At 49.1% G+C, this 27,623-nt stretch overlaps 3 protein-coding genes and 2 non-coding genes across 12 annotated transcripts in view; 2 read left to right on the top strand and 3 right to left on the bottom strand.

Moving 5' to 3' along the window:
• MROH1 (maestro heat like repeat family member 1) overlaps positions 1–12,893 on the bottom strand; it is a 51,878-nt gene extending 38,985 nt beyond the window's left edge. For 4 of the 7 annotated variants that reach the window (XM_043484224.1, XM_043484230.1, XM_043484228.1 and 1 more), the window contains exon 1: positions 12,768–12,893. The gene's annotated coding sequence lies outside the window, so the exon portion shown is untranslated. Of the gene's footprint in view, positions 1–12,198; positions 12,444–12,767 lie in introns of those variants that run through there. The other 3 variants (XM_043484227.1, XM_043484226.1, XM_043484225.1) reach the window with 3 other exon arrangements.
• LOC122451547 lies at positions 884–1,006 on the bottom strand. The gene has a single exon (XR_006272445.1).
• Positions 9,800–9,906, top strand: LOC122451576. Its single transcript, XR_006272470.1, has one exon. It is a non-coding gene; the product is annotated as a U6 spliceosomal RNA (small nuclear RNA).
• Positions 12,894–21,513: 8,620 nt separating the features above from the next.
• Positions 21,514–22,617, top strand: LOC122451506 (testis-specific serine/threonine-protein kinase 5-like). The gene is made up of 3 exons (XM_043484489.1): positions 21,514–21,659; positions 21,753–21,868; positions 22,283–22,617. Exons 1-3 carry the CDS (start codon positions 21,514–21,516, stop codon positions 22,615–22,617), a joined length of 597 nt encoding a protein of 198 aa, XP_043340424.1.
• Positions 22,618–22,911: 294 nt separating this feature from the next.
• Positions 22,912–25,925, bottom strand: HGH1 (HGH1 homolog). 2 transcript variants are annotated; one of them, XM_043484398.1, is made up of 6 exons: positions 25,222–25,925; positions 25,049–25,149; positions 24,852–24,950; positions 24,551–24,642; positions 24,326–24,424; positions 22,912–24,225 (listed from the first exon to the last, which is right to left on the bottom strand). In XM_043484398.1, the coding sequence occupies exons 1-6, from the start codon at positions 25,782–25,784 to the stop codon at positions 24,046–24,048; spliced, it is 1,134 nt and encodes a 377-aa protein (XP_043340333.1). In that variant the 5' UTR covers positions 25,785–25,925; the 3' UTR covers positions 22,912–24,045. The 2 variants fall into 2 exon arrangements, with proteins under 2 accessions (XP_043340333.1, XP_043340332.1); XM_043484397.1 differs by having other exon boundaries at positions 24,302–24,424; positions 25,222–25,924.
• Between the last annotated feature and the right edge of the window lie 1,698 nt (positions 25,926–27,623).

The raw sequence follows: 27,623 nt of genomic DNA, 5'->3' as shown, positions 1-27,623 counted from the left end.
AGCAAATGTCAACTCAATAACCACCTTTAGAATAATTTTTCTTATGTTTTCTAATAGGACTCCTTCACCCCTCAAAAATGCTCTATGTCTATTACGGCTTTTATATAATCAGGTTCTTTATGCTATTTTATGATTAGGGTATTATAAGCAATCATGCATATTAGTACCAAGGACATAAAGGCATTTGCCAAACAAACTAAAATACCGCAAAGGAGTTTAAATTAAAACACTCCTTTCACCCTGGATAATCTCATAAAATACCACCACCTGGGAAACTTATTGATTAAAGTTCTAAATTGATTCTTATTTGGGAAGAGATCGGGGAAGGCCTTCTGCCTGTGTCACAGAAATTAGGGAGTAGTCTATTGAAGCAAGCATCAGAAAGACAGATATCATCTTTAAGGTGAGTGCCAGGGGCAGCTTTTCGGAATCCCTGAAAACCTGATCCGCCTTGCCTGTCAGGTTTTCTCCTCATGGCCTTGTCATGGGTGGGATCTCGTGAGCTAGCCTTTTTGAAACCCCTGAAAACCTGATCCGCCTTGCCCGTTAGGTTTTCTCCCTCATGACCTTGTCATGGGTGGGATCTCGTGTGCACTGGCAGCTGCCCAGAATGATTCACCATGACACAGCACTCTGCAAATGAGACTATGCTGGTCTCCCTACAAGAAGGCTTGGCCACCAGAAGCTGTCCTGGACCCTCTGAAACCTCTACTACAGGAAAGGTCCTCTCCTCCACTTTCCTAATCAACTTCTCCAGGTGGTAATCACTTTCCTGTCAACTAGAGTAAGATCCTCATGGGTTCCCTAAGTCTTTCTTCACCCTTACTCATCTCTGTATTCACTACTCCTATTTTCTACAGTGAGACAATGGAAACTGTATCATTGCTGTTGGTAGATAAGTAGGTCTTGAATTCATTTTGCAAACAAGACCTGTTCTATCTACCTTTTCATTTAGGAGACTAAAAGCAGAGTCAGCTTGACTTCAAGGACTCTATTTTCTTAGCAGAGACATAACAATTTTAAACATTTATTACGCACCTAATAACAGAGCTTTAAAATACACAAAGTCAAAACTAAAAAAATTCAAGGAGAAATAAACAAATACAAAATACAACAGAAATTCCAACAGCCCTCTATTTGTAATTGTTGTAATAAGTGTACAGAAAATCACTGCAGGTACAGAAGACTTGAACAATACCATCAATCAACTTGGTTCAAGCAGTATTTTTATAACATTCCATTCATTAACAGAAGAATATATATTTCTTCAAAAAGCTCATGAAACATTTACCAAGACTGGCTATGTTCTGAGCAATAAAACAAGTCTCAATAAATCTAACAGTATTCAAGTCTTACAAACTGTTTTCTGTGCTGCTAGGTCATTCAGTCCTGTCTAGCTATTTGTGATTCTAAGGACAGTAGTCTGCCAGGCTCCTCTGTCCATGAGATTCTCCAGGCAAAAATACCAGAGTGGGTTGCCATGCCTTCCTCCAGGGGATCTTCCCACCCAGAGATCAAACCTGCGTTTCCTAAGTCTCCTGTATTGGCTAGCAAGTTCTTTACCACTGGAAAGCCCCTGTTCTCTGACCACATGGGATTAGATTTGAAATCAATAAAAGAAAGCTATCTGAGAAATCTGAGTATTTATCAACTACTTAATATGCTTTAAAATAATTCATGAGTCAAAAAAATAAATGCAAAAAATGAAATTAGAAAGCATTTTAAAGTGAATGAAAATGAACACATATCAAAATGTGTGGGAGAAATTTAAACAATAAAAAAATGTGTGGGAAATAAATAGCACTAAGTGGTTGTATTAGAAAAGAATGACATTGTGGATCTGAACAACAGCAACCTCATTTAGTAGGGGAAGCCAGAGAGGGCGATCACTCACACACCCCTCCAAGTGAATCATAAAGCCAACAAAAGGAGCCATGACTTGCATTCCCAGCAGGAAGACACCTCTGCTTTGGGACAGGCCACAAACCTAGCAGATGGAAACCTCAGCTCAGAGAGTGGGAAGCGACCACCATCCTAAACACCCTTTCCCTCCCATAGACTTTCCTTCAGAGCAACCCCTCCTTTTCTCTGCAAAGTAACTTCCTCTCCTTTGTTTGCTGGACTTGCCTATTATTTTTGTTGTTTGGTCATTCAGCTGTGTCCAACTCTTTGCATCCCCATGGACTGCAGCATACCAGGCTTCCCTGTCCTTCACCATACCAGGCTTCCCTGTCCTTCACCATACCAGGCTTCCCTGTCCTTCACCATCTCCCAGAGCTTGCTCAAACTCATAACCATCGAGTCAGTGAAGCCATCCAAACATCTCATCCTCTGTCATCCCCCTCTCCTCCTGCCTTCAATCTTTCCCAGAATCAGGGTCTTTTCTAATGAGTCAGCTCTTCACATCAGGTGGCCAAAGTATTGGAGTTTCAGCTTTAGCATCAGTCCTTCCAATGAATATTCAGAATTGATTTTCTTTACGATGGACTGGTTTGATCTCCTTGCAGTCCAAGGGACTCTTAAGAATTTTCTCCAACACCACAGTTCAAAAGCATCAGTCCTTCAGGACTTGATTTGCTTTATGGTCCAACTCTCACATCCATACATGACTACTGGAAAAACCATAGCTGGGACTATTCGCAAATTTGTTCACAAAGTAATATCTCTGCTTTTTAGTATGCTGTCTAGGTTGGTCATAACTTTTCTTCCAAGGAGCAAGCGTCTTTTAATTTCATGGCTGCAGTCACCATCTGCAGTGATTTTGGAGCCCAAGAAAATAACCTGTCAGTTTCTATTGTTTCCCCATCTATTTGCCATGAAGTGATGGGACCCGATGCCATTTGTTTTCTGAATGTTGAGCTTTAAGCCAACTTTTTCACTCTCCTCTTTCACTTTCATCAAGAAGCTCTTTAGTTCCTCTTTGCTTTCTGCCATAAGGGTGGTGTCATCTGTATATCTGAGGTTATTGATATTTCTCCCAGCAATCTTGATTCCAGCTTCTGTTTCATCCAGCCCAGCATCTTGCATGATGTACTCTGCATAGAAGTTAAATAAGCAGAGTGACAAAATAAAGCCTTGATGTACTCCTTTTCTAATTTGGAACCAGTCCATTGATCCATGTCCAGTCCTAACTGTTGTTTTTTGACCTGCATACAGGTTTCTCAGGAGGCCGGTAAGGTGGTCTGATAGTCCCATCTCTTTAAGAATGTTCCACAGTTTATTGTGATCCATACAGTCAAAGGCTTTGGTGTAGTAAATGAAGCAGAAGTAGGTATTTTTCTGGAATTCTCTTGCTTTTTCTTCCAATGGATGTTGGCAATCTGATCTCCAGTTTCTCTGCCTTTTCTAAATCCAGCTTGAACATGTGGAAGTTTTTGGTTCACGTACCGCTGAAGCCCCGCTTGGAGAATTTTGAGCATTACTTTGCTAGCGTGTGAAATGAGTACAATCAGTACACAAAGAAATTTAAAAAAAATCACTACAATATTGTAAAGTAATTAGCCTCCAACTAATAAAACTAAATGAAAAAAAAAATCAAAGTGCCAAAGGCTAGTTATTTAAGAAGATCAATAAATTTGATAACCATCCTGCCTGACTGATCAGGAAAAAGACGGACAACACAAATTACCCATCTTAAGAATGAGAACAAACAGACTCTACAGATATTAAAAGGATAATAATCTTTAGATAATATATCTTTAGATATATTTATGTTTATATATATCTTTAGATCTTTATTTATATCTTTAGATACTATATCTAATTTGTCAAAGGTAAACTGGACAATTTAAATGAAACAGACAAGTCAATTATACCTCAATAAAAAATTATTACAATCAAAAAACAAAAGAAAAAGACAAATTCCTTGAAACACAAACTATCAAAGCTCACTCAAGAAAAAATAGATTAAAAATAAATAAACTTAAAAAAAGGAAAAAATAGATAATCTATGACTTCTCTGGTGGTCCAGTGGTTAAGACTCCACACTTCCACGGCAGGGTCCACATGTTTGATTCCTGGTCAGGGAACTAAGATACCCCATACCATGTGGCACAGTCAAAAAAAAAAAAAAAAGAAAAAGGAAAAGAAAGAAAAAAATAGACCTGTATTTAAAAAAGAATTGAAGTTGTAGTTAAAAGCCTTCACACAGAGAAAACTCTAGCCCTAGATGACTTCCCTGGGGAATTCTATCAAACATTTAAGGAAGAAACAATTCCAACACTACACAGATTCTTCCAGAAAAACTGAACCTAAAAAGCACTTACCAACTGATTCTCTGAGGTTAGCATTACTCTGATAGCAAAACTAGACACAGATATTACAAACAATGAAAACTATAAATCAATATCCTTCATAGATGCAAAATTTCTTAACAATATTTTATCAAATCATATCCAACAACATGTAAAAACGATAATACCTCATGACCAAATTGGGTCATTCCATGAATGCAAGGTTGGTTGGGTATTTTTAACTCCAGCCACTGGAGTTAAATAACAGACCAAAAAATAAAAACCATATAATCATCTCAACAAATGCAGAAAAAGCATTTGTCACAATCCAACATCCACTTATAATAAAAATTATCAACAAACAGGAACAGAAGAAAACTTCCACAATCTGATAAAGAGCACCAAAGGGAAATCTATAGGAACATTATACTTAACAGTAAAAGACTAAATGCTATCTCTACAGGATGGGGAACAAGGCAAGGATGCCTGCTCTCACTAGTTCTATTCACTATCAGCTGGAGGTTTTAGTCTGTGTGATAAGGCAAGAAAAAAAAAATAAGACATCCAAACTGAAAAAGAAGTAAAACTATTTTTATTCACAGGTGATGTGATCATCTATGCAGAAAATGCTACAGAATCTATAGTTGGAACCAGATCAATAAGTCATCTAGCAAGATCACAAAATATAAAGTTACTATTAAATTTTTTTAAAAAATTAATATTAAAAAATCAAATGTATTTCCATATACTAACAATAAACAATCAAAAATTGAAAAAGCCACAACATCTGCCACTGAGCAAAAATTATATGAAATATTTAGGGACAAAATTGACAAAAGATGGACAATGCAGTAAAACTATCAAACACTGCTGAGATACAAAAGAAAACTTAAATAAATGGAGAGAAATACTGTACAGGAAATCAATTCTTTGCAAATGGATCTACAGATTGAATGCATTCCCAATCAAAATCCCAGCATGTTTTTTTGTAGAAACTGACAGACTAATTCTAAAATTCATATGGAAATGCAGAGGACCTAAAATAGCCAAGATAACTCTGGAAAAAAAAAAAAAATGGAGAACCCATACTACGTGACTTCAAGAGTTATATGGCACACACCACACCACTTGGGAGCAGACACACTTCACACCACTCAGTGACAGGCATACTGTGATCAACATTAGCCAACCCCCTCCTCACCCTGCTACAACCCTTCATATTGGGCAGCAGGTGCCCTGCTCCCGCTCTGAGAGCCCATCTCTGATGACTGCCTCTCCTAACGTTGCCTTGGCCACTTCCTCCACCCTGAGAGTGCTGGTCTTCATCAAACACAGGTCGTATCATGCCACACCACTGCTCAGCGGTCTTCACTGCTGTTCACAGAATCAAAGCAACACCTTCGACAAAGACTTCTGCAACCCAGACCCAAGTCCCTCTCTGCTCCTCTCTCATCCCTCATGCTGCAGGCATCCTGAATGCCCTGGGCCAGCACTTGGGCTCTTGTACCTCTGCTTCTGCTGATCCCTACAAGCACCCCACCCTGTCCTCTTCACCCCACAGAACACATTCATTCCTTAGAGGTCAATCATTTACCTCCCCAGGACACTGTCACCCCTCTAGTGGGTGACCCAGGGTTCCCCCAGCCCTGGCTCCTACACGGATGGTGGCATCCTTTCTGAACAGCAGATGTGCATGTTGATCTGCCTTCAGCCCATCGTGTACACAGAGAAAGCTTTGGCTTATATTCTTAGCATATACACAATTTCAAAAAACAAACAAAACACTGTTCATTGAAGGAAAAGACTCAAAATTCTCATGTAAGACTCAATATTATAAAACTGTCAATTTTCTTTCATCTATAAAAATGTGAATCAGGATACTGGAGGGTTCCACTTGATAAAATGGTTCCAAATTCGTATGGAAGAATCAACATACAACAGTAGCAAACTAAATTCTAAAAAGTCTGTGAACAGTGGGATTTGTCCTGTTATGTTCAGTTCAGTTCATTCGCTCAGTCGTGTCCAAGTCCTTGCAACCCCATGGACTGCAGCATACCAGGCTTCCATGTCCATCACCAACTCCCAGAGCTTGTTCAAACTCATGTCCATCAAGTCAGTGATGCCATCCAAACATCTCATCCACTGTCGTCCCCTTCTCTTCCTGCCTTCAATCTTTCCCAGCATCAGGGTCTTTCTAATTCAGTTCTTCGAATCAGGTGGCCAAACTATTGGAGCTTCAGCTTCAGTATCAATCCTTCCAATGAATATTCATTACTGATTTCCTTTAGGATGCACTGGTTTGACCTCCCTGCTGTCCAAGGGACTCTCAAGAGTCTTCTCCAACACCACAGTTCAAAAGCATCAATTCTTCGGTGCTCAGCCTTCTTTATAGTCCAACTCTCACATCCATACATGACTACTGGAAAAACCACAGCTGTGATTAGACCCGCCTTTGTCAGCAAAGTAATGTCTCTGCTTTTTAATATGCTGTCTAGGCTGGTCACAGCATTTCTTCCAAGGAGCAAGCGTCTTTTAATTTCATGGCTGCAGTCACCATCTGCAGTGATTTTGGAGCCCAAGAAAATAAAGTCTGTCAGTGTCTGCATTGTTTCCCTAATTATTTGCCATGAAGTGATGGGACAGGATGCCATGATCTTCATTTTTTGAATGCTGAGTTTTAAGCCAACTTTTTCACTCTCCTCTTTCACTTTCATCAAAAGGCTCTTCAGTTCTTCATCGTTTTCTGCCATAAGGGTGGTGTCATCTGTATTATCTGAGGTTATTGATATTTCTCCCAGCAATCCTGATTCCAGCTTGTGCTTCATCCAGCCTGGCATTTTGCACAATGTATTCTGCACATAAGTTAAATAAGCAGAGTGACAATATACAGCCTTGACATACTCCTTTCCCAATTTGGAACCAGTCTGTTGTTTCATGTCTGCTTCTAACTGTTGCTTCTTGACCTGCATACAGATTTCTCAGGAGGCAGGTCAGGTAGTCTGGTATTCCCATTCTTTCAGAATTTTCCACAGTTTGTTGTGATCCACATAGTCAAAGGCTTTGCTGTAGTCAATAAAGCAAAAGTAGATGTATTTCTGGAACTCTCTTGCTTTTTCGATGATCCTATGGATTTTGGCAGTTTGATCTCTGGTTCCTCTGCCTTTTCTAAATGCTTGAACATCTGGAAGTTCACAGTTCACGTACTGTTGAAGGCTGGCTTGAAGAATTTTGAGTATTACTTTGCTAGCGTGTGAGATGAGTGCAATTGTGTGGTAGTTTGAACATTCTTTGGCATTGCCTGTCTTTGGGATTGGAATGAAAACTGACCTTTTCCAGTCCTGTGGCCACTGCTGCATTTTCCAAATTTGCTGGCATACTGAGTGCAGCACTTTCACAGCATCATCTTTTAGGATGTGAAATAGCTCAACTGGAATTCCATCACCTCCACTAGCTTTGTTTGTAGTGATGCTTCCTAATGCCCACTTAACTTTGCCCTCCAGGATATCTGGCTCTAGGTGAGTGATCACACCATCGTCATTATCCGGGTCATGAAGATCTTTTTTGTATAGTTCTTCTCTGTATTCTTGCCACCTCCTCTTAATATCTTCTGCTTCTGTTAGGTCCATACCATTTCTGTCCTTTATTGTGCCCATCTTTGCATGAAATGTTCCCTTGGTATCTCTAACTTTCTTGAAGAGATCTCTAGTCTTTCCCATTCTATTATTTTCCACTATTTCTTTGCACTGATCGCTGAGGAAGGGTTTCTCATCTCTCCCTGCTATTCTTTGGAACTCTGCATTCAGAGTGGGATTATATTTCCTTTTCTCCTTTGCCTTTCACTTCTCTTCTTTTCTCAGCAATTTGTAAGGCCTCCTCAGACAACCATTTTGCCTTTTTGCATTTCTTTTTTTTGGGAATGGTCTTGATCCCTGCCTCTGTACAATATCATGAACCTCCATCCACAGTTCTTCAGGCACTCTATCAGATCTAATCCCTTGAATCTTTCTGAATTTCACTGTATAATCAACCGTAAGGCATTTGATTTAAGTCATATCTGAATGGTCTAGTGGTTTTCTCTACTTTCTTCAATTTAAGCCTGAATTTTGCAACAAACAGTTCATGATCTGAGCCACAGTCAGCTCCCGGTCTTGTTTTTGCTGACTGTATAGAGCTTCTCCATCTCTGGCTACAAAGAATATAATCAACCTGATTTCAGTATTGACCATCTGGTGATGTCCATGTGTAGAGTCATCTCTTGTATTGTTGTTTGCTATGACCAGTGTGTTCTCTTGGCAAAACTCTGTTAGCCTTTGCCCTGCTTCATTTTGTACTCCAAGGCCAAATTTGCCTGTTACTCCAGGTATCTCTTGACTTCCTACTTTTGCATTCCAGTCCCCTATGATGAAAAGGACATCTTTTTTGGGTGCTAGTTCTAGAAGGTCTTGTAGGTCTTCATAGAACCATTCAACTTCAGCTTCTTGGGCATTAGTGGCTGGATCACAGACTTGGATTACTGTGATACTGAATGGTTTGCCTTGGAAACGAACAGAGATCATTCTGTCATTTTTGAGATTGCACCCAAGTACTGCATTTTGGACTCTTGTTGACTATGAGGGCTACTCCATTTCTTTGAAGGGATTCTTGCCCAGTAGTAGATATAATGGTCATCTGAATTAAATATTCCCATTCCAGTCCATTTTATGTTATGTTAAAATGTACTAAAATGCTGCCATAATTAAAACTATGCCTTTGTTATAAGAGGCACACAAATCAACAGAACTGTACGGAGAGTCCAGAAATAAACACCAATAAGGAATAAAAAGGGAAAAATTTAAATAATAAGGACATTAGCCAACAAATAGTGTAGGAACAGCTTGGTAGGCACTCAGGGGAAAAAATTAGTTTTCCCTACATCTTTCCTTACCCCAAAATAAGTGTTAGATGAATATAAGCATCACATGTAAAAAGTAAATGTAATCCTAAGTAGAAAATACAAGGATATATCTTAAAGTCTTAGAGTAGGGAAGGGCTTTCTAAGCCAGACACAAAACTCCACACACCTTAATGAAAGCTTTCAGTTGGACTATATGAAATTTTTCAATTTCTAAAAATCAGAAGCATACACAAACTCAAGACCACATCCATACATACACCTATGCCCACAATCGTACACTCTCAGACCTCACCCCATCCTCAATAGAGCATAAAGTAAATGAAAGACAAAATGGGTCAAATCATTCATTATAGGTATGACAAAAGCCTAATCTGTCTAACATTAACATGCACAAAAGTGCACCCACATCAACAAGACAAACAGGAAGACAGGCGACACAAAGAAGACCAGCAGCCCGGGACTCCGATTCCCGTGCACCACCACTTTCCCCCACTGCCCCGCAGGACTGAGGGTCGGGTAGCGCGGCCTGCAGTGGCCACACATAGGTGGGGACAGCCAGCAGAGCCTGTGGAGTGTTTCCTACAAGCCTGAATGGTCGCACTCTGTGATGGGATCGTCCACCTTTCAATACCCATCTACAGAAGCCCACAGTGTCATAAAAAACACGTATGTCGTGCTCACTTTGGCAGCACATATACTAAAACTGGAACGATACAGAGAAGATTAGCATGGCCTCTGCGCAAGGATGACACGCAAATTCGTGAAGCGTTCCATATTTTTGCTCCATGGCCCTCCATCATCAGGGGGCCATTTCCCCCCCACCCCTTCCTTCACAGTATTTAAGAAATAAAAAGTCAGATTTTCCTGGCAAACAAAACAAAACAAAACACAAAACACATGTCAATCAGGGATCTGGTTAGATTTGAAAAAACAAGCACTGGAAAAAAGTGGTAGCCAGGTAAGTACAGATTACCTGGACTTGACTGGTTTCGAAGGTCTCCACCTGCGGCCTCTACCCCAGGCCAGGAGGTCTGTGGAGCTGACTGACCTGTAGCACAGTGCTGATGGCAAAGCCAGGTGAAACCGCCACAGAAGAAGGGGGCACACAGACAGGGGAGCGCCCAGGAGGTCCCCTGCCTCCCATGGGAAGCACCTTAGAGGCACCATCTCCTCAATCTGCATGGCCAAGTAGGTCCTAGAGGGGCACACTGTGAGCAGCTGGTCAGCGGTGGGGCGGGACTCCACCAGGACTGTCTCCTACACTCCCCTCCACACCTGCCCACCTGCCCACCCTGATGCTCCTGGCACATGGCACAGCGCAGAGCCATCAGGGCCTTCCCTCCCTGCACTGGACACACGGTGGGCCAGTGAGGAAGCAGCTGCCCCCTCCCCCATGCTCACCAGTAGTCAGCATTGAGTCAATGACATTTAGTAAATGCCCACCAGGTACTGCCCCTGGCCTGAAAAACGCCTACTTGTATTTCGACTGCCACATGGACTGACAAACCTAACAGTGGTACAGGATCACTTCACTGAGCTGGATGGGGCTCAGAATGGGGTATGGGAGACCAAGGAGGGTCACATACCTCCCAGCCCAGAGGCAACAGGAACTGGAGGTAGGTGTGCGAGGGGAGACTAGGAAGTCAGGAGGCCCAGGGGGGATCACAAGATCGCCCCACCAGGCCCAGGGTCTTTCCCTCCCAGCACAGGAGCCAGAGCAGGAACCAACTTCCAGTTACCAACAAGAACCAGGGCAGATGACCTGGAAAACACAGTCCACAGCTCACTGCTCACAGCTCCTGGAGAGCACTGATTCTCAATGTAAGCCACACCAGCGGTGTCACCTCACAGAAGTGGTTGGCCCTCCGGCTCCGTGAGGAAAGCACACGTCTCAAGATGCCCAGCAGCCAGCATTCCTTGAACAATAGCAGGGACTCTCCTGGAGTGCCTGCCTCAAGAAGGTCAAGTAACTCGGCTCCAAGAAAGGGCTCACGCAATCTGGGCTGCTCACTGGTGCCTCGATGGACCCTGGGTCTGAACTAAGCACAGATACCTGCCTCTAGGCATAGGCGGCAGCTATGAGCTCCAGGGAGCAAGCAAGCACCCCAGGGTTCCACCTCTGATCTACGGGGGCCCTCAGCAGGCAGTCGTGGTGGAGTAAGATGCACCAACAACAACGCACATCAGCCTGGATATTGATTTCAAGGTAACCAAAACAGCTCAACTTTGTCATTCCACTCTGGCAACAAAGAGAGACCTGAGGCGCGTGCTCACTTGAGTCGTGGCGGCCAAAAGCCCTGTTGACACTCGCATTCCCAGGCCCTCTGGTTGTCAGGATCAGAGGGGTGACCACATCACAATCCTGCACCACTCAAGTGTCCCACCAGATGATTCCCACATAGGTCTCCTGGGGCCCAGGGCCTGCTGGCCATCTCCACCTGGACCATCATCGCCACAAACCCAACAGCTCCAACACCACTGTCACCTGACCCCTCCCCGACCCACACCTCACTTGCCTCTTCTGTGTCATCATGCACTTAGCTCTCAGGTCAGAAGTAGCATCACCCCTTCCTGTTCCTCCACCTCCGTCCCCACACCCTACAGTGACTCACCTTCTTCACCTCTACCACCTCCCTTTCCAAAGTGGTCCCCTCAAGCCAGCCTCCACCCCAACCCCGCCTGGCCCCGCAGCAGACAGCCACTCCAGCTAACAGTGCCACAACAGTCCCCTCTGCCCCCTACAACCCTTTGTGCCTCATCGCCCTCGAGCTTTCCAGTCCGCCCCTCCCCTACCCCGCTGGGCTGGCAAAGGGGCACCTCTGTAAAGTGTGCAGATGGGAACCGCCATGCCCACAGAGCCCTCTTATCAGGCCCTAGGGTTGCACCGCAGCTCAGTTGGCGCTACAGAAAACCGGAACCCAAAATTGGGCCTAAGAGTCCAGGGACTGGTGGCCAGCCGTGGCCGAGCACCTCTGAGCTCTCACCCGGATTTAGAGCGGAATTTCCCGCAGCCTCTCCAGCTTCACGCCTACAGGGCATGACCAGTAACCCTCAGGACTGAGAACACATTACCTCCCGGCTCTGGACCGCCTCCTCCTCTCACGCCAAAGAGAAAGCAGAAAGAATACAATGGTCCCCGCGCTTTGGGACCCTCGGTTTTAAGATGAGTTTCCCACAGAGGACCCCCGTTCTTCCCCTGGGGAAGCAAGGAGGTGGACCACAGGCCTCCGAAAAGTGACAAACTGAACGCCCCTCAGGGTAGGGCCAGGCACGGGGGCCGAGCACCCCGAGTCCCACGTTGGGAGGGGCCGGGCACGGAGAACGCGCTCCGCACGCTGGGCGAGGAAGAAAGTGAGCGGCTGGACTCCCAGGCCGCTCTTCCGGGTTGTGACGCGGCAAATCCGGCTCCGCGCGGGGCAGGGCGCACCTGAGCCCAGGGAAGACGGCGGGCTCGGCCCCGCGAAGCCCGGGACCGTCCCTGCGCTCGCCTGGTGACCTTGGAGAGGCGCCCCCTGACTCGGTTTCCCGCGGCGGCCTGGCCAAGGGGGCGACCCGAAGTTCTGCGGCCTAGGCTTCCCCGAGGGGCACCTCCCCGAGTGACCGCTGCCGGCCCTGACCCCCGGGACCTGTCCGCCCTTTACCTGAGGAGCCGCCGCAGTCGCGGCCGGGGCGCCGCCCTCCCGGCAGCCGCTGACCGGAGTGGGCGGGGCCACGAGACGAGCCCGCCCTCTGCCAACCGCGGCCCGGCGCGCGGTAACTTGGCCCCGCCCCCAAGCGATCTCTGCGCTCATTGGTCGAGAAAGCATGTCTCTCTCTCTCTCTCACTCCGTCTCTCTCTGTCTCTCTCAGTCTCTCTCTCTCCCGCACCCCCCCGCACCCCGCCCCCCGCCCCGAACCCAAGAGAGCAGGAGTGCGCAAACTCCGCCTCGCGCTTGGCACCGCCCCCGGCCGCCTTGTGACCACATCTGACTGTTGGGCGCCAGTCTGGCCGCCCTATGGGCCTCAAGGGGTGCGGCAGGTTACTGTGTAGGTGAGGGACCCGGCCCGCTTGCCACTCCTCTCTGTGACCCCGCCCGACTCACCACGGTGATCCTGTCACACAGACACAGACCCACATACCCTGAGATACCTGGGGCACCAATGTACCCAAGCCAGTCCCTTTGCAAACACATACCTGTCCAGGTACACACGCCAGGTGGGCTAGACCTGGACACACACAGGAGTTGTCATGCCCTATATCTCTTACACATGGACACCCAACAAATACCCCAGAGAGCCCAGGGCCACAGGCCCCTCTACACACAGGTACACACCTGCACACACGAGGCACACATCTCGTCTGCCAATAGACCCTGGGAATCAAAATGTGAAGGCACGGATAAAACCAGAGCAGAGCACAGGGAAAAGGTTCTCAGACCTAAGTGGTACCAATGTTTTCTTAGGCCACTCTTCTGAGGCACTAGAAGTAAAACCAAAACTAGACAAAGGGGACTGAATCAAACACAAGGTTTTGCACAGCAAAGGAAACCATAAACGAAACAAAGTGACAACCTAAAGAATGGGAGAAAATACTTGCAAATGATGTGACCAACAAGAGTTTTATTTCCAAAATACACAAACAGGTCATAGAACTCAATGTGTGTGTGTGTGTGTGTGTGTGTGTGTGTATATATATATATGTATGTATGTATATAAATGGGCAAAGGCACTATGGAGAACAGTATGGAGGTTCCTTTAAAAACTAAAACTAGAGCTACCATATGACCCTGCAATCCCACTCCTGAACATATATCCGGAGAAAAACATGACCTAAAAGGATATTTTAGTGTTTATTGCAGTACTGTTTACAATAACCAAGACATGGACGAAACCTAAATATCCATCGAGAGGGAATGGAAAAAGAAGATATGGTACATTATATACAGTGGAATATTACTCAACCATTAAAAAGAATGAAATCATGCCATTTGCAGCAACATGGATGGATCTAGAGAATGTCATACTGAGTGAAGTAAGTCAGACAGAGAAGGAGAAATATTGTATGACATCCCTTATATGAGGAATCTAAGAAGAAATGATACAAATGAACTTATAAAACAGAAAGAGACTCATAGACTTAGAAAACAAACTTACGGTTGCCAGCGGGGAAGGGAGAGTTAGGGACTTTGGGAAGGTCATGTATACACTGCTATATTTAAAATGGATAACCAACAAGAACCTGTTGTATAGCATACGGAATTTTGCTCAATATTATATGTCAGCCTGCATGGGAGGTGGATTTGGGGGACAATGTATGTATCTGGCTGAGTCTCTTCTCTGGTCACCTGAAACTCAGTTCATTTCAGCCACTCAGTCATGTCTGGCTCTTTGTGACCCCATGGACTGCAGCACGCCAGGCTTCCTTGTCCATCACCAACTCCTGGAGCTTGCTCAAATTCATGTCCATTGAGTCGGTGATGCCATCCAACCATCTCATCCTCTGTTGCCCCCTTCTCCTCCTGCCTTCAATCTTTCCCAGCATCAGGGTCTTTTCCAATGAGTCAGTTCTTCCCATCAGGTGGCCCAGGTATTGGAGTTTCAGCTTCAGCATCAGTCCTTCCAATGCATATTCAGGACTGATTTCTTTTACGATGGACTGTTTAGATCTGCTTGCAGTCCCAGGGACTCTCAACAGTCTTCTCCAACACCACAGTTCAGAAGCATCGATTCTTCGGTGCTCAGCTCTCTTTATAGTCCAACTCTCACATCCAAACATTACTACTGGAAAAACCATAGCTTTGACTAGACTGGCCTTTTTCAGCAAAGTGATGTCTCTGCTTTTTAATCTGCTGTCTAGGTTGGTCATAGCATTTCTTCCAAGGAGCAAGCGTCTTTTAATTTCATGGCTGCAGTCACCATCTGGAGTGATTTTGGAGCCCCCCAAAATGAAAGTCTCTCATTGTTTCCATTGTTTCCCCATCTATTTGCCATGAAGGGATGGGACTGGATGCCATGATCTTCGTTTTCTGAATGTTAAGTTTTAAGCCAACTTTTTCACTCTCCTCTTTCATTTTCATCAAAAGACTCTTTAGTTCTTTGCTTTCGGCCATAAGGGTGATGTCAACTACATATCTGAGGTTATTGATATTTCTCCCGGCAATCTTGATTCCAGTGGACTAAGCAATCTTGTGCTTACTCCAGCCCGGCATTTCACATGATATTAAGAAGAGGTGGCAAGAATACACAGAAGAACTATACAAAAAAGATCTTCATGTCCCAGATAACCACAATGGTGTGATCACTCACCTAGAGCCAGACATCCTGGAATGTGAAGTCAAGTGGGCCTTAGGAAGCATCACTATGAGCAAAGCTAGTGGAGGTGATGGAATTCCAGTTGAGCTATTTCAAATCCTAAAAGATGATGCTGAGAAAGAGCTGCACTCAATATGCCAGCAAACTTGGAAAACACAGCAGTGGCCACAGGACTGGAAAAGGTCAGTTTTCATTCCAATCCCAAAGAAAGACAATGCCAAAGAATGTTCAAACTACCGCACAATTGCACTCATCTCACACGCTAGCAAATTAATGCTCAGAATTCTCCAAGCTAGGCTTCAACACTACGTGAACTGTGAACTTCCAGATGTTCAAGCTGGATTTAGAAAAGGCAGAAGAACCAGAGATCAAATTGCCAAAATCCATAGGATCATCGAAAAAGCAAGAGAGTTCCAGAAATACATCTACTTCTGCTTTATTGACTACAGCAAAGCCTTTGACTATGTGGATCACAACAAACTGTGGAAAATTCTGAAAGAGATGGGAATACCGGACCACCTGACCTGCCTCCTGAGAAATCTGTATGCAGGTCAAGAAGCAACCGTTAGAAGCAGACATGAAACAACAGACTGGTTCCAAATTGGGAAAGGAGTATGTCAAGGCTGTATATTGTCACTCTGCTTACTTAACTTATATGCAGAGTACACCTGAAACTATCACAACATTAATTGGCTATACACTAGCACAAAATAAAAAGTTTAAAGTCTGGGGAAAAAACATGGGCAGAAGACCTAAACAGACATTTCTCCAAAGAAGATATACAGATGGCCAATAGGCACATGAAAAGATGCTCAACATCACTAATTATTAAAAGAAAAGTGAAAGTGAAGTCGCTCAGTTGTGTCTGACTCTTTGCGACCCATGGACTGTAGCCTACCAGGCTCCTCAGTCCATGGAACTTTCCAAGCAAGAGTACTGGAGTGGATTGCCATTTCCTTCTCCAGGGGATCTTCCCAACCCAGGAATCGAACCCGGGTCTCCCGCACTGTGGGCAGACGCTTTACCATCTGAGCCACCAGGGAAGCCCAAGAAATACAAATCAAAACTTCAATACGGTACCACACCACTCAGAATAGCCATCACTAAAAACTCTAGGGACTTCCCTGGTGGTCAGGTGGTTAAAGATCTGCCTTGCAACGCAAGAAACACGGGTTCAGTCCCTGGTTGGGGAACTAAGATCCCACATGCTGCAGAGTTACAGAGCCCACAGTGAAGATCCCACATACTGCAACCAAGATCCAAGTCAGCCAAATGAATAAATTAAAAAAAAAAAAGTCTACAAATAACAAATGCTGGAGAGAGTATGGAGAAAAGGGAACTCTCCTCCACTGTTAGTGGGAATGCAAATTGGTGCAGCCAGTATGGAAAACAGTAAGGGGTTCCTCAGAAAACTAAAAATAGAGTTGTATGATCCAGCAGTCCCATTCTAAGGCATATATCTGGAGAAAAGTATAATTTGAAAAGATACAAAAAAAAAAAGATACATGTTTCCCAGGACTATTTACAATAGCCAATACATGGAAACAGCATAAATATCCATTGACAGATGAATGGATAAAGATGTGGTACATATGTACAATGGAATACTACTGAGCAATAAAAAAGAATGAAATAACATAATTTGCAGTAACATGGATGGACCTAGAGATTACTATACTAAGTGAAATAAGTCAGAAAGATAGTCAGAAAGTAAGTCATAAATACCATATGATATCACTATATGTGGAACCTAAGATATGACATAAATGAACTTATTTATGAAACAGAAACAAACTCACAGACATAGAGAACAGACATGAGGCTGCCAAAGGGGAGGGGTTGAGTGGGTGTTTAGGATTAACAGATGCGAACTATTGCATATGCAGTGGATAAGCAGCAAGATCCTACTCTATAGCACAGGAAAGTATATTCAATATGCTTTAATAAACTGTAATGGAAAAGAATATAAATATATATGTATAACTAATCACAGTGCTATACACCAGAAACTAATGCAACATTGTAAATCAACTATACTTCAATAAAATATAAAACATTTAAAAAAGTAAAAAATCCTTTATTAGTCTTTAATAAAAGATTGAAATAAAAAAAGCAAGTATATGCATTTGGGACCTTGGGATCTGGAGAGGGAGACAGAGAACAAGCAAGTCAATGATTCATAAGTTGCGCAAAGTGCTGTGAAGAACTGCAGCTGGGGGCTGAGAAAGAGAGAAGCCGGGAGAGGAGCCCAGGTTCTGGACAGACATACTGGCCCCCACAGAGCCCGGGAAGCTGAAATCACCTGGGTGTGCCCACAGACCAAAATGAAAGGAGCAAGTGGTGTTCCAGAAGCTCAGGAAAGGAAAAGTGATTGGAGAAGAAAGGGCCAGTCAGCAACAGTACATGCATGGCATAAACAACTTGTCTGCATCTCACTGGGTCCGCAGGGATCTGTGGGCAGGGGTGCGAGGAGGCAAAGTGGCCTCAGTTTAAACATGCGGGCAGGTTGGTCACTGGACAGTACAGCAGGGATGTGGGGATTCTTTTTTCACAGAGAGAAGGGCTGCAGCCTGCTTCTGTCTTAAGGATAGAATGCAGAGAGCGGGACAGAACTCTTGTAGACGGCTGATACAGCATGCTGATCCGGAGATGGGGCCTGGTCCCCAAGAAAGAGCTCCCACCCCTCAGGTACTGCATAGGCAGGAAGGGGGGTGGTTATTCAGAGCCCATGGAAGTTGCCAGAGGGAGGCTCATACCTGGATGGCTCACTTTTCGGTCGATGTCCCCCATGGCCAGGGTCCAGGACACCCCACTGGTCCTGACCTCCCCAAGCTCAGCTGAACTTTTTCACTCCCAAGCATGCACACACGCTGCCCTGGCACAGATCACAGCATCATTCAACTTTTATTAAATTATTAAGGTCAGGGACTTCCCTGGGTGGGCATCCAGTGATTAAGACTGTTTCCACTGCAGGGGGCATGAATTCTATCCCTGGTTGGGGAACTAACACCCTGCATGCCGCGAGGCCCCTCCCCCTCAAAAAAAGAGTATTAAGGGCAGTCTCTCTTCTGTAACAGTAAGCTCTGTGAGAAAGGCCTGTGCCTGTGACTGGCTCCCGAGGGCTTGGCAGCAAGTCCAGCACAGAAATGCTCTGAGATAGATGGATGACCCTGGGTGCAGAGAAAGAGGAGGGTGAGCAGAGCCAGGGAGCACTCGGGACGCTGCCTGTCACCTATCTGAGCAACAGTCACTGGCTTCCAGTTGTGTTCTTCAATGAGGGGGAGCCAGGGAGGCGGTGTAGGCTCCCCGCATCTCCAGCCCATGTAACACCTTCATAACCATCACAAGTTAAGTTCTCTCCCCTTGAAACACCCAGTTTCTCTCTTCCTAACCCCCATGGAGCAACAAACCAGCTGATCTGTCCATATTTTCTATCCTCTAGGCAATTTGCCAGACAAGGGCTGTGGGTGAGCCAGGGGATATCAGACACAAGCCTTGTCCTCAAGCGACCCACAGTCCAACAGGGAGGAGAAAATGTCTCCACAGTTCACTTCCAGGCTTTCCAAGGCATTCCCTGCAGAGGGAGTACTGCATGCACCACGGATCCTGTGGGGACAAATCTAGTCCACAGACACTATGCTGTCCAGCCCACAGAAGAGAGACCATGAACTTGGCCCTTACTTGTTTCGTCTGTAAAGGGGGCATCACTTGGTGATGTTCACATTTGAAATCCTGGGTGTGGACTGCCTACCACGGGACAGGCACTTTGGTGTGCACAGAAGCAGGATTGTGGGAGGTGGTGGTTGCAGCTTTGAACAGCACCAGTAGGCAGCAGGCAACACAGCTCCTCCCCAAGTAACAGTGCTCACAGAGCACTGCAGGGGCCGGGAGAAGGGAGAGGCATGCTGGCTCACCTCTTTGAGGTGGGCCGGGGCTTTTCATTTGCTTGGGGATATGTCATCAAGTGTGTAGAGCGCTCTGGGGGAATGGCCTCCTGCAGCAGGCCTCAGCAGAGGAAGGTTGGGTGGCTTCGGGAATTCCCTGGCGGTCCAGTGGTTAGGACTTGTGCTTTCACTGCTGGGTCTGAGTTCAGTTCCTGGTTGGAGAACTAGGATCCCTCATGCCGTGCAGCATAGCCAAAACCAAAAAAAGGCTGTTTGTGGGCCTTGGGGTTCTCACCCCATGGAGTGGGCCTCACACAGGGCAGGGCTGGTTCCAGCAAGATGTTCTCAGACAAGCAACGCCTGGGGAATAGGACGACACCCCTTTGAGGGCACAATGCAGGCACAGCTCTAGAACCTTCCATTCTAGAATCTGCCCCTGCTTTCCCAGAGCCTGTCCAACCCCGTGCCAGTCCATGGGTGTGTGGCTGTGTTAGCCTCCCTTCCCATCTCTGCTCCTGTCCCAGAGAGGCTTCAGAAACTTGGCTGCAGCCTTGAGGGCCTGCAGGCCTCAGCTGGCCTCCTGCAGTCCATCACCCCATCGCTCCACAGCGCATTGCTCCGTCCGTCTACAACCCATCACCCCATCCCTCTAACACAAGTCAGGCCTCAGCTGAACCTCCCAGAGCCCCTCCCCACGGCCCTGCGGGGTGCTGGGTAGCCCCAGCTCTCCCACAGAGCCCTGATTTTTATGAAGGCTGCTGGCAGGCAGAAGCTGGACCAGAGAGCCTTTCTGGAGCAGGTGCATGAATGCAGGGACAATGGCTACCTGCTGTCCTTCAAGAAGATTGGCTCTGGGGCCTTCTCCAAAGTCTACCTGGCCTACGCCACGCAGGAGCGCATGCAGCACAACTCCAAGCTGGCCTCTGACCTGCGGGGCAAGCACCACTCCATGGTGAGGCAGGCTCGCCTACTCCTCACGGGGTGGGGGCTCCATGGTCCACCCTCCAGCCTAGCCCCAGTGACCCCCGTCCTAACTCCACCCAGGCACCTCCCAGGTGCCCTGGCTTCCTCCTAGTCCCGCATCTTCCAGAAGGCCCAGTCTCTGGCAGTCTGATCCCTCCCAGTTCCTGGACCCCTTGAACACATAAGTGACCAGGACAGGATGAGGGGGAAGGTCAGCGGTGCCTCGCAAGGCTGCTGCTCATCGAACCTTGCCCTGGTCAACTTCGGCCACATGCACAAAGACCACGGGGCCTGTTCTACCACATCCTGTCCCCAGGGGGGTTGTGGTTTTCGCAGTGGCCACCCTCCACACCTGCAGGTAGCTATCAAGATCGTCTCCACCGCGGAGGCCCCTGTGGAGTTCTCCCGCAAGTTCCTGCCCCGTGAGATTTCATCACTCAATGCTACCTACAAGCACCTGAACGTGGTGGGCAGAGACCCCAGGCAGCCTGGCCCTTCCTACCTACCCCAGGCCTGCCCCTTCCCCTCCTGGGACCCTTATGCTCGAGTCGGCCCCATCCTGAGACCCCAGCCCCGTGCACCCGGGGGCCCTGGTTGGGGGTGACCGCAGAGGGGCGGGGCCCGGCAGGTGCAGCTGTATGAGACCTTCGCGAACAGCCGGCGCACCTACTTGGTGCTGGAGCTGGCGGCCCGCGGCGACCTGCTGGAGCACATCAACGCCGTGTCCGCTCACCGCCGCTGCCCGGGACTGGAGGAGGAGGAGGCCCGCAGGCTGTTGTGGCAACTGGTCAGTGCCGTGGCGCACTGCCACAACTCAGGCATCGTGCACCGGTGAGGGTGCCACCCAGCCCGCTGCCCAGCGCGTGGAGACCTGCCTGAGCCCAGGTTCAGCCCCGCCTCCCCTTCCCCACGCAGGGACTTGAAGTGTGAGAACATCCTGCTAGATGACAGAGGCTGCCTAAAGCTGAGTGGTGAGCCTGAGGCCCAGCCCCCAACCAGGCTCCCAGCCTGGGCCAGCTCTGATCACCTTCTTCAACTTCCGTGGGTCACCCATACCCCAGTCTTGCTGGGGCTCAAGCCCAAGGCTCCAGCCTCTACACTGGTTTGCTCCAGACTTCTGACCCCAGTCTGCCTTGTCCTTCAAGCCTCCGATGAGGCCTGCACCCAACAGTTGCCCACAGCCACACTTGCAGTCACCCACAGCCCCCTCAGGAGCCCTCTCTCTAACAACCCGCCCCACCCTCCCTGCATGTCCCTTGCAGACTTTGGCTTTGCCCATCAGTCCGGGTTCAAGAACACATTGCTGAGCACCTTCTGTGGCTCTGTGGCCTACACAGCCCCAGAGATCCTCATGAGCAAGAAGTACAACGGGGAGCAGGCTGACCTGTGGAGCCTGTGAGCACTACCCCAGGGGCTCCAGGACCCTGGAGGGGTGAAGGGGCGGGGGCAGGGGAGGAGGGGCGGTCCCTAAGAAGCCCATGCCCCCAGAGGTGTCATCCTCTACGCCATGGTGACTGGGAAGCTGCCCTTCAAGGAGCGCCAGCCCCACCGAATGCTCTACCTGATGCGCCGCGGCCCCACCTTCCGGCCAGGCCTGTCCCCAGGTGAGCACCTCCACCACATGTCCCTCCCAAGTCCTAGCCGTGCCTGGAGAGGGGGCAGCAAGAGAGACCTAGGTCCAGAGAAGGGCCACACGCGCCGTGGCATGGGTAATGCTGACCTGGCCTCTTCCCTGGCCCAGGCTGGGAGATGGACTGTGGTGACAGGGGAAACTGGGGTTGGTGGCCCCGTTAAGCTTGAACCCTGCACTAGCCCTAGGTCAGGCTGCCTCACCTCTCTCTGCCTGTCCGCCCACGTGCGAAACACAGACACCCTCTAGCCGTTTGGGAAGACTCCATGGGGCAACCCCACCAAGTGGCCAGTATTGTTGGCTGTGAGGGCCGTGGGCTGGGGGCATGAGAGGTCGTGGGAGGGGGCCACTCCCACATGAGGCTGCAGCCTTGAGTCCTCACCCGCAGAGTGCCAGGACCTGATCCGAGGCTTGCTCCAGCTGCGCCCGCGAGCTCGCCTGGGCCTGCAGCAGGTGGCCACCCACCACTGGATGCTGCCCGCTGCACACGCGCTCTTCTGCATCACGCCCAGCGCTATACCAGGTGTAGCAGGCCTACCTGGGTGGGTAGGTGGGAGGCTCCTCAGTGCCCCTCCTGACCCTCCCACTGCGATCCGTTGCAGAAAAAGCAGAGAAGCCCCAGCTCCAAACGTCCCCAGACAATGTGGAGACCAACGCGGACTCCGATCCCCCAAGGTCGCTCCTGCAACTGTGGCGACCCCAGCTACAGGACACCTCTCATGAGAGTGTCTCTGGTCTGGCGCCTGAGCCCCCAGGGGTTTGCCTGAGACGAGGTGCAGACTCTGCCAGGCTTGAGCTCTGGAGCGTGGAGACGGCCGGTCACAGGGTGGGTCGCTCCAGGCATCCACTGTTGCTATGCTCCATCCGGAGTGTGCCTGGGCACTACCTGGTTAGCTGAGGGCGGGCAGGAGGGCAGGGGCGAGGCCAGATAAAGCATTTATTCTCTAGAGCCAAGGGTGTGGACTTCTCAATGCAGGAAGAGGGATGCTGGGGCATCTGGAAAACAGTCCACATACCTTCAGGCCAGAGCTTTAATTTAATTGGGGGGAGGAAGAATGAAGAGGGGACCACACAAGAGGAATACACCTGATACCCACAAAGAACTTGGCTTTGATCTGAGCTCCAGTAGAGCTGGCCCCAGCTCTGGAGGTAGTACCAGGACTGAGGACACTGGGTGGGGGTTGGGGGTGGTGGGGGTGCTCTGTGGAGAGAAGGGCGGGGAAACAGGGATCTGGGGCAGAAGATGGCACTAGGTTTGGTGGGAGGCCCGGGAAGGAAATACAGTGGGGTGAGGGACAGCCTGCTGGGCTTGGGGCCGTGGACTTGAAGGTACCACATGGTACTTGAAGGTACCACATGGAGCCAAGGGGCTCCAAAGGGGCAGAGTGTGGTCCAGGGGAAGACTTGGGCCAAGGGCAAGGCTTATTAGCTTGGTGGGCATGGGATCTGGGGGGCTGAGGCTCAGGGGAATTGAGCAGGGAGAAGGCCTAGCTAGACAGGGAAGGTGGGAGCATCAGGTCAGTCCAGGACTGGGAAGCAGCACTTGCAGTGCTCTCAAAGACCTGAGGGCTGGGTCTGGGCACAGGGAAGGTGCTGAGGGTGAAGAGGAGGCAGCACCAGCAAGCGCCCCAAGGACAGGCCAGGGGATGCAGCCCTAGGAGACCCTGACAGGCTGTGGCTGGTGAAACTCTCAACAGGTCAGCCCTGTGAGGCTGGATCTCAGGCAGGGCCAGCCGAGGGCCCCCAGGGTGGAGGGACCTGGGGTGGAACTAGCAGCAAGGGGCACTGCAAGCATCCAGACCCCTAGAGCACCCCTGAGACTCGTTGGGAAGCTCTAGCTGGCCCCTCAGGTCTGCAGTGTTTTTCTGTCCAGCCCTGCCAGCCCTCTGCCTGGAGACACCTGAGCGAGTCAGAGGTCTGGACCAGCCTTGGCTGAACAGTTCTCCTCTGAGCAGCCAGCATTCTTATTGGAAGCAACACGGCACATGGAGGTGTCCTCAACCCTCAGCAAAGACCTGGAACTTAAGGGCAGCTCTACTTCTCAGCCAGATACACTCTCAGAGCAGGGGACAGCAGGCAGGCCTGGTCTGGGAGGCCTGGACGGACTTCAAACAGAAGTGGGCCCGGAGATGCTGGCAGGCCTCAGGGGCCTCACGTGGGTGCAGCTCCCTCTGCTTGTGGCCCTGGGCCCAGCTCCAGGTCCTGCTGCTCCCGCTCACACTGCTCCCGCTCCTGGTGATCCTGCTGCTGCAGCTGCCGCTCAACCTCCTCTGGCACCTGCACCTCCAGCAGGTTCTCCAGGCCTTGCTCTGGCTCGTCCCCAATAAGTACCTGCCAGCAGGGGAGGCACGTGAGGAGCTGGCTGACATACCCTGGACGCACACCCCTCCCCCAACCCTGCACCCACCTGGATGAGTTTCTCACAAGTCACCTGCACATCAGACTCAGGCTCCCAGCTGTGCAGCTCTCGCAGGATCAAGTAGGCTCCCTGGTCCCTCACCTGCTTCCGACCAGGTGCTGTGGCTGTCAGCTGGAAGAGGGCAAAGGGTACCCAGGCGTCAGTGTGCTAGTGTGTGTGTGTGTGTGTCTGTGTGTCTGTGTGTGTGTGTGTGTGTGTGTGAAGGGGTGGCATTAATGGAGCAGGACCCCTGCTCACCAGCATGATGGTCTCAATTAGCATCTTGCGGATGTCAGCGTCTGGCTCTCGCTGCTTGTCTGGCGGCAGGTACTGCAGATCAACAGGCAGCCCTGGGGGTGAATTTGTGAGTCAGTGGGTCTCCATGCTGACCCCTGGGCCACTAGGCAGGACCCTGCCATTTTAAGGTTCATCTGTGCTCAGCAACTCCCTGCTGGAAGGTTTCAGAAGGTCCCTGATCTGGACACCTCCTTCTGCCTCTCCCCTACCGGCCCGCCCCGCCCCGTTAAACCAACCCTGAGGCTCGACCCTAGCCACTCACGCTCCATCTCTTCCTCAGAGAAGTCTTCAGGCCCAGCCAGGGGCAGTAGCAAGAAGGGGAGAATGTCCACCTCGGGCCCAAGCAACCATTCATGATGTCCTGGGGAGAAACAGGAATGCAGGCCTGTCCAGAGGGGCCCCAGAGAACAGCCTATTCCCTCCACTCCCCGATAAGGCAGCATCCCCACCACGACTCACGGTGCTCGAAGCAGCAATTTCGCAGTGTTCCCACCACCCCGCCCCTGCGCACCGAGGAGTCCGGGTATTGGGTAAGGGGCAGCAGCCGCTGGACCACGCACCTGGAGGGAAGGGCCACTCAGTGCCGTCCCTGCTCACTTCCAACCCCTCCCCGCCAGCGCCCGGAGCTTCACCTGTTGCGGTCCAGCAGAAAAGCGCGGGTCGCGGGACGTTGGCTGAGGTTGGAGAGCACTGGTCCCAAGTAGTGCAAGGGCGCGCGGGCGTTGTAGCCCGGAGTGCACAGCGCGCGCACCAGCCGCTCCAGGCCCGACTCCCCGGGTTCTGCGGCCGCCAGAGCCTCTATCAGCGCAGCGCACGGCACCGGCTCGCGGCTGAGGTTAGCTAGCACGGCGGCCGCCTCCTCGGCCCAGGGCCACTGTGGGTCCAACGCGCAGCCCAGCAGGCGGACAGGCAGTCCAGGCTCGGCCTCCAGCAGCGGCTTGTGTAGGCCGGGGTCGGCAGCCAGGTTGACTAGCGCGCGAGCGGCGTCTCGGGCTGGGGCGGGAGGAGGGGCCACCGCCAGCTCGACCAGCGACCGCAGCAGTGCCGCCTGGCCGGCCAGCAGCGTGCGGCCGGGCCCCGAGCCAGTCAGCGCCAGCACATGCTGCGCCGCCGCCGCCTGCAGGTCAGCCCGCTCCCCGAGCGTCAGGAAAGGGAGCAGCTTCGCCACCTCCGCCTTCGGGCTGGTCTGCGACATGGGCGACCCTACGGGACCTAGGCCATCGGCTGACGCACCCCTGTCCGCCCCGTCCTCCCGGATGCAGGTCGGTGAGCTCCGGGAAGCACCCTCAGCCAAGTCGGGAACCTACAGGTGGTCAGCGGCCCCGCCCACCAGGTAGCGGAAGCCGCAGTAACCAATCCGAGGCCATGACTCTACCCAAGGGGTGGGACCTGCGCGCAGAGGCGGGGACATGTCGAGGCCCGGGGGATTGTGGGATTGGAAGCCGCCACCGCCCGGAAGCCGGCGCGAACCCGCGGAGATCTTGACTGTCGCTGGAGGACTAACAGCGGCCCTTTGGGGGCTCCTGCCCACCCCCTCATAGCATACGTTGGCTCTCTTCCTTCGTGGGATTGGCAGAGATCTGTTTGCTCTGGAAGAAAAGCATGATCAGTTACAGTGATTGACTTTCTAGTGCATTCCTGAAATAATCTCCGTTTGGTCACGATATATATTTTCGTTTTTGTTTATGGTTGTATTCAATTTAATGAAGTTTTGTTTAGAATTTTTGCATCTCTGCCCATGAGGAATATTGGTCTGTAGGTTTCTTTTCTCGTGATGTCTTCGCCTCGTGTTGGGTAATGCTGGCCTCAGGAGGATTGGAGAAAGTATTCTTTCCTTATGAATTTTACGTTAGAGTTTGTCAACATAACATTGCGTGCGTAGGTGCTAGTCGCCCAATTGTATCCCATGCTTTGTTGACCCCATGGACTGCCAGGCTCCTCTGTCCATGGAATTTTCCAGGCAAGAATACTGGAGTGAATTGCCGTTTCCTTCTCCAGGGAATCTTCTTGACCGAGGGATTGAACCAATGTCTCTTTCATCTCCTGCATTAGCACACCGGATTCTTTACCACTGTGCCACCTGGGAATTAAACCTAGTGTTACTTCTTTGTAAATGTTCAGTGAAGCCTGAAATTTTCTTTCTGGGAAGGTTTTTTTTAACTACAAACTCAATTCATTTAATAGAAATATGGCCATTCAAGTTGTCCTTTTCTTCTTGGGTTACATTTGGTAGTTTGCGTCTTTTAATTAGTCCATTTCATCTAAATTGTTAATTGGCATAAAGTTTTTCGTAATATTTCCTTATCCTTTTACTGTGTGTATGCTCTGTCATGGTGTCACCTCTCTCATCCTTTATATTGGTAATTCGTGTCTTCCTTCTCCTTTTGTCTTGCCAGGGGTTTGTCTGTTTTATTGATCTTAAAGAACCACCTTTTGGATTAATTTATTTTTATTGTTTTCTTTTTCAAGTTTATTGATTTCTACTTTGGCCTTTTTCCTTTCTTCTGCTTACTTCAGGCTTAATTTGCTGTTCTTTTCCTATTGTCTTAAGGTAGAAGCTTGGGTCACTAATTGGAGACCTTTCTTTTCTCATGTAGGGGTTTCCCCCCATTTGTTACCTGACTCATGAGTTATTTGTTATGTGCATTACTTTTCCACAGCTACATGCCCCTTAATAGGTGGATGTTATTTTTGTTTCACACTAAGGGCTAGGACGAAGCCTTGAGGGGCCGTAGCACCCAGGATAGCCAGTTGCAGGTAACAGTGTGCCCCTTAAGTCAGCAGGTCAGAAGGTGCAGGAGCCTTAGACCAATAGGAAGAGACTCCATAGCCTCAATCCCAACCTCAATTTTCCTGAAAGTCTCCTGGAAACTGAGGAAGAAGGTGGACGAGTCCAACGAAGTGCTGCCTCTCCAAGGCAACCACACAGATCCTAGGCAGAAGAGTTGAAAATTCCTCAAGATGTGGAATTAAAATATCATGGATAATCTAGATAAATAATGCCCTCTGGTGGGTGCTTTTGACTGAGACAAAA

This window comes from Cervus canadensis, chromosome 12, assembly GCF_019320065.1.
Source record: "Cervus canadensis isolate Bull #8, Minnesota chromosome 12, ASM1932006v1, whole genome shotgun sequence".
NCBI classification, from domain to species: Eukaryota; Metazoa; Chordata; class Mammalia; order Artiodactyla; family Cervidae; genus Cervus; species Cervus canadensis.
Note: the sequence above shows the minus strand (reverse complement) of the source record. Positions and strands in the feature narration are given on the sequence as shown.